Here is a 6,209-nt window from a genome sequence, read left to right on the forward strand (position 1 = left end):
TATATATAACCTTGTGAGTTGGATAACTACAAAAATTAGCAATGTGTCGACTTCCATTTTGGTGTGTGGCTGCATCTAGGTGTAAGAAAGGTCAACATCAGAAATTGGGTTGCCAAATCCACTATTGGCCACCCCCCTGCTCTGCCATTTCACCTGTTAGTGGATATAATTGTCCACTCCAGTTGCCAGGATCTGTCACTCTGCGTTGCCTTGGACAAGCCAAAAAAATAAAACTACCTCTATTTTTATACACAGTGCAACTCCTACTCATTGAATATCTTGCACCAAAAACATTAAGGTTTACTTCCAATCCCTGTTCAGTTTCAGTCCAGAAAACTCCTTTCTAAAACTACAAACATTCACTGTTCAAGCCCCTCAGTGATGAGAGACAGCCGTGTGCCACTTGTTTACAATGTTTTTTGTTGATACTGTTTCTTCCCAACTTGTCCCACCAGCGTTTCGTTGTGCGTATTGCTACTTTCTGAACCCGGCCAGGAAGACCCGGCCTCAGGCTCCAAGACTTCCTGAGTTCAGCTATGAGAGGAGGCTGAGAGCAGAGTCAAGTTCACCTGGACCCCCGCCACGTTCTGGGACCGACACGGAGGAGAGCGCTCCTCCTTCTGGAGGTACGAAGGAACACACAGCATCCACACACGATGGGGCCTCTTTCTTGGATCAGTGTGACAGTGAAAGACATTTTGGACTCAGAACAACATCACTGATGAGACAGATAAACAACTCTGATTTAAAGAGACTCTTTAGTGCAGGTATTCAGTCTTCCACTCAAACTTTTGTGTGTGTTTTAGTTTACTTACACCACGTCCTAACAGTTCAGCAGGAACATTTGAATTCTTTGTCTTATACTATCATAATTATTTAAGACCTTCATTCTTTTCTCCAGTTTTACTAAGAGGGCCTGAGCCTTCTTAGATGCACGCATTTAATTTGCCTTTCATTAAAAAAGTAAATTTACTGTAGAGATAAATGCTAACAGATGTTTGAAGTCATTAGAACCTTTGCAGACAAGAATAAAAAAAGAAATGGTGAGAAGCTACATGACTGTTATTAGTTCTTCAGTATTTTAGTTCCCTCAGCAGTCCTTCTTAGTAAATGCCACATTAACCAGCGCAGTGGCACCAGTCAGACTTTAATGGTGTGGTCTTGCCTCTATCCAAAGCTCCAGCTCCGTGGAATTTGGTCCACAGTTTCAAGATCCAGCAGAGTCCAAAGAATCCTCAGAGCCGAGCCCCGCAGAGTCCAGGTTACCCTGCCCCTTCTTTCCTTCAATCACTCAATCACTTGTAGTAATTAAACATTTACCCAAACCATATTTTTTCAATTTTTCTAATCATAATATTTGTAGAATTAGCTCTAATCAAACCAAATCAATTGTTGCACAACACCAGACCAGATTTGGATCAATACTGGTATCGGTAACAAATATCTGGTTTACTTCAGTTTAAACAGTTTACACAGTCACTGAAGTTTTTGAGACAAGTTATTTGTTTACATTCACTAGTTTTACTATTGTCAAAAACACTCAAAAATTCAAATTTCAACTAATTCAAAACATAAAAAAATCTCAAACCAGGCCTGTTTGGCTCAGATCTGGTCTCTGTGTGGACAAAATGTTTCAACAAGTTGGGTTTTGTCAAGTCTTGATAAAAGCAACGGAACAATTATTTAGTTTTACCACATTATCTGATCTCGGGCTTCCGGCCTGCTCTAGAAAAGCCTGGATGTGTCTTTTTAGTAATTGTTAGGTTTTGGTAAGTATGGAAAACCATTTTTCTTTTCAGACTCCTTCTCTTTCATTTCCTAAAAATGGAAAAAGTCTTTGAACATTTTCAAAGTAATTTACTTGAGCTAAAAGCTTTGTCACACTAACGTTTTAGAGAACTTATGCTGACATTCAAATTTGTGTCCAACACGCTGCCATACGATGGAAAAAGTAAATCAGCTGGAAGCCATTTCTGAATATATCCTATCGCTATCGAGTTGAATAACATGAGTAACTTATCCATAACTTCCCCCTCCTCTTTGTAACGTGGAACATTACACCTTTAAGGCACAGATATTACAATACATTGAAGAAATGTCTGATATAACTTACACATATGTTAGAAATAAGTTACTTGTATGTTCCACAATTGCCTAGCAGGTGTCAGACGTAACATGAGTAACTTACATGTAACGTGTGAACTTATACATAACTTGCCTCTCGAATTCATTCAACCTTTATTTAAACAGGTTAGTCTCATTAAGTCACGAGGACTCATTTACAAGAGAGACCTGATCTAAGCAAAGAACATAGCTGAGGTACAGACAACAACAGACGATCATAAAAGCATATAAAATGAAAAGTAAATAGAAGAAATTATGTAATGAAACAAAAGCAGCTACATTATAAAGCAGTGTAAAATATTAAAAACAGGAACACGTCCGCATTGGTTTTTGCCATGAACTTAGCAGATGCTTAAAATCCCTTAGAGAGGTCAAGGTCAACAACTTCAGATCTTTTTATAAGGTGTTCCAGGAAACGGGAGTGGAGTAAATGAAGGCCCTTTTTGCCAAGTTCAGTCCGCACTGAAGGAACACTGCAGGTAATAATGTCCTGAGAGCGCATGCTTTGGCTGCACTCACAGTGAAATGTAGGAGGAGATGTATGAAGGCAACAGACCAAGAAGTGAATTAAAGATGAAAATATACCAGTGAGAGAGTCTGTGTGAAGTTAATGATGACCAGTTAACCAGTGAATATGAGTTCAGTGATGGGTATGGTAGATAAAGCCAGTTATGAATCTTAGCACACCGTGATAGACAGCATCCAACATCTGCAGGGTGCTTGTAGGAGCGTTCATGTAAATAAGGTTACTGTAGTCAGTGGAGGGAAGGAAAGTCACAGTTACAAGGTGTTTCTTAGCATTCAGAGTTTGACAGGATCTGTTTCTGAAAAAGAAACCCAGTTTTACTGCCAGTTTCTTTACCAAGTTTTTGACATGGGGCTTAAAAGAGAGATGTGAATCGACCAAAATACCCAAGTATTTGTAAGAATCGACAAACTCAACAGGAACACGATTCAAAGATAAAATAGACAGGAGGACTGCTGGTACCAACTTCCTGTTTGAAAACAAAATCCCTTTGGTTTTATCAGCATTTAGCATCAGTTTGAGATTAAACAAATCTGACTGGATGATTCAAATGCCGACTGTAAGAGCTGGAAAGCTTTATCAATTATTTTAGCTCAACAATAAACAACTGTGTCATCAGCATAGAACTGTAAGGATGCATCAAGGATGCTTTGACCTACATTAACTATGTAGATTGTAAAGAGGGTGGGTCCTAAGACTGAGCCTTGTGGTACACCATTGTTGACTGTTAAATAACTGGAGGAAGTACCATTATGTTGAACCAACTAATGGTTTGTTCTGAGAAACCGATTTCTGAGAGCTTATGACACAAGATGTTATGATCCACAGTGTCAAAAGCTTTAGACAGGTTTAAGAAAAGTGCAGCACAATAATCCTTAGCATCCAGTGCTTCAACAACATCATTAAGAACCTTCAGTGAAGCAGTGGTTGCGCTGTGTTGTTTCCTGAAACCAGATTGATGTGGAGGTAAGATGTTAAATGAGTCCAGGTAATTTTTGATTTGAGAGTTTATCAGTTTTTCTAGAACCTTGGCTAAAATGCAGAGTTTAGAGATTGGTTGATAGTTGTTCAGTGAGGTGGGGTCACCTCCCTTCAGCAAAAGAAGAACAAAGGCTGTTTTCCAAGTGTCTGGGATGGAGTTTTGTCTTATGGAGAGATTGAAGATGTGGGTCACAGGGACTGTGATGATATGAGCAGCCAGCCTTAAAAAATAAGGTGGAAGTTCATCTGGACCTGCAGATTTTTTAGGATCAAGATCTTTTAACAGTTTATTGACCTCACTGACTGAGAATGGAGAAAAAGAGAAGGTGTGATTAACTGAGGATTGACTTGTAGGAGGGATTTGATTTGTAGAAGTTTGGTTATTAAGTGAAGTGGCTGATTTTCCATTAGTAACTGTGTCAAATAAAGAACTAGAAGCAACAAAATGTTTGTTGAAACAGTTCAGGATCTCGTGCTTATTTGACACAGGAACAGAGTTAACGAGAAGTTGTGATGGGAAGACAGATGATTGGTAGCTGCCTGAGAGAGATTTAATGGTTTTCCAGAATCTGTAGGGTCATTTAGATTTTTTGAGGTCTGAGATAAGAAATAGTTGCGTTTTGCGGATTTGATGGCAGTTGTGCATTTATTCCTCATCTGCCGAAAATTCAGCTAGTCAGTGTCTGAGTCAGAATGTCTGGTTGTAGTCCAAAGATGATCTCTCCTGTGCAGGAGGTCAGCTAGCTCTGGAGTAAACCAGGGGCTGTCTCGTCCCTTTATTCTGAACTGACGAAAAGGAGCATGTTTGTTCACAAAGTAGATTAAACTAATCTGAAAATAGTTCCAAGTGATGTTCACAAATACTTATACCTTACTCATCAGCAACACATCAGCCTACAGTTGGCTGGCATCGGCGTACAACAACTTATGCGATCGCATATCAGCGTGCTGGTAATTTATTCAAAACCTACACCTAACTTATGTGATGTACACCTGCGTGTTTGGCATTTCTCATACGCTGATGCTGCTACAGGAATACGTCACTGTGTGACAGCCTGATAACAGAGCTGCTCATGTTCCTTTTACACGATAAAAGGGTTTTACCCAGATGTAGCATCGTCTAGATTTCTACATGAAAAATCAAAGTAAAACATTTCATGATTTACACACACACACGCGCATGCACACACACACAAACGAGTAATTTGATATGTTCATGCTGGTTTATGTCATGATGGACAGATTGGTTTATTGATTGTTTGATTGGTTGGGGTTTCTTTAATTTTAAGGTTGTTGATTTTAGTCGCACTTTACTGAACAATGGTTTTAGTTACAGTTCAGGAGGTTTGTTTCTGTTCTTCAGTCCACACAGCTTCAACGAGATTAGATTTGATTTCTGTCCCATCTCCTTCTAATCTATGTGGCGTTGGGTCTTTTCTCTCTTTTGTGTATTTAAATAATTTTAAATAAATTCAGAATTGAGTTTAAAAACAAAGCATGCAACTAATTTCATTTTCTGAGCTTCCTGTTATATTTTAGGAGTTACCGTGTTTCTTTTACATTTTATTATTTTTGAACGTTAAGGAGGTAAAATGTTGTTTTCTGTGTACAGGAAGCTGTTGGGGTGTCTGCAACCTCCCCACAGGCTGCATGTTCTGTACCTAATGTCAGCAGGAACGATGCTGTCTCTTCTGACATCTTCACTGGATGAATCATTTGCCCCTCACGTCTTCTCATCCCTGCGTTTGGTTTGTCATCTTCTCAACAGATGAGAAGGAGACGGGAGAAGATGAGCGACCCTCCAAAGAAGACGACGACGAGAGCCAGTTGGAGGATCAGCAGCAGCTGAAGCAGCAAGAAGAAGAGGAGAAAGAGGAGGAGGAGGAGCTGGTTCAGGAAGAAGCAGAGCTGAGCCACAGAACCTCCAGTGAGACAGAACCTCTATCTTAGTTACACAGAACACAGAGAAGAGCCAAAACGGGCTGAAAGTTCTGCTCAAACGAGGCACCGCGATGGGTGTGGGTTACAAACAGGACTGATGGACGAGGTTTGGATCCAACAGGATTGTCTAAAATAAGTTTTTTAACATTAGTAGTTTTGTAGTTTGACTAGAAAGGCGTTGACGTTGTAGGATGATCAGTTTTAATCTTACCGCGTCTTCACGCTTTGATTTTGCTTCATAGGCGATGAGTCGACTTAGTTTAACCCGAACACTGTCAGGTGTTTTCTTTGGCAAAAAGTATTTATTACGTGATTTATTTAGGGATTTACTGATACCGCATTGTTTTCAAACAGTACTTATATTTAAATACTGGGGAGTGGTGGTGCAGAGGTTAGAGAAGATGGGCCTGTGATCGGAAAGTCGCAGGTTCAACTCCCGGTACCGTCAACATCAAAATGTGGGTGGTAAAGGTGAAACACCCACACCTCCCTCCACCCTCATACGCCCCACTCTGGGCCCCTGAGCAAGGCCCTTAACCCCCACCATCTGCTCCCTAAAACAGGTCTCTCTTGAAAATGAGTTCTCGTGACTCAATGAGACTACCTGGATAAATAAAGGGTAAATGAAAATGAAAAA

At 40.1% G+C, this 6,209-nt stretch overlaps 1 protein-coding gene across 1 annotated transcript in view; it reads left to right on the plus strand.

The window, feature by feature from the left end:
- Positions 1-5,744, plus strand: part of LOC119419995 (endoplasmic reticulum junction formation protein lunapark-B) — a 26,676-nt gene extending 20,932 nt beyond the window's left edge. Inside the window, exons 14-16 of the mRNA XM_037687365.1 lie at positions 456-626; positions 1,178-1,261; positions 5,400-5,744. Coding sequence (XP_037543293.1) covers positions 456-626; positions 1,178-1,261; positions 5,400-5,581 — 437 coding nt within the window. The 3' untranslated portion in view covers positions 5,582-5,744. The remainder of the gene's footprint in view (positions 1-455; positions 627-1,177; positions 1,262-5,399) is intronic.
- The last annotated feature ends 465 nt before the right edge of the window (positions 5,745-6,209 follow it).

The sequence above is a fragment of the Nematolebias whitei genome, chromosome 1 (assembly GCF_014905685.2).
Source record: "Nematolebias whitei isolate Nwh7 chromosome 1, NemWhi1, whole genome shotgun sequence".
NCBI classification, from domain to species: domain Eukaryota; kingdom Metazoa; phylum Chordata; class Actinopteri; order Cyprinodontiformes; family Rivulidae; genus Nematolebias; species Nematolebias whitei.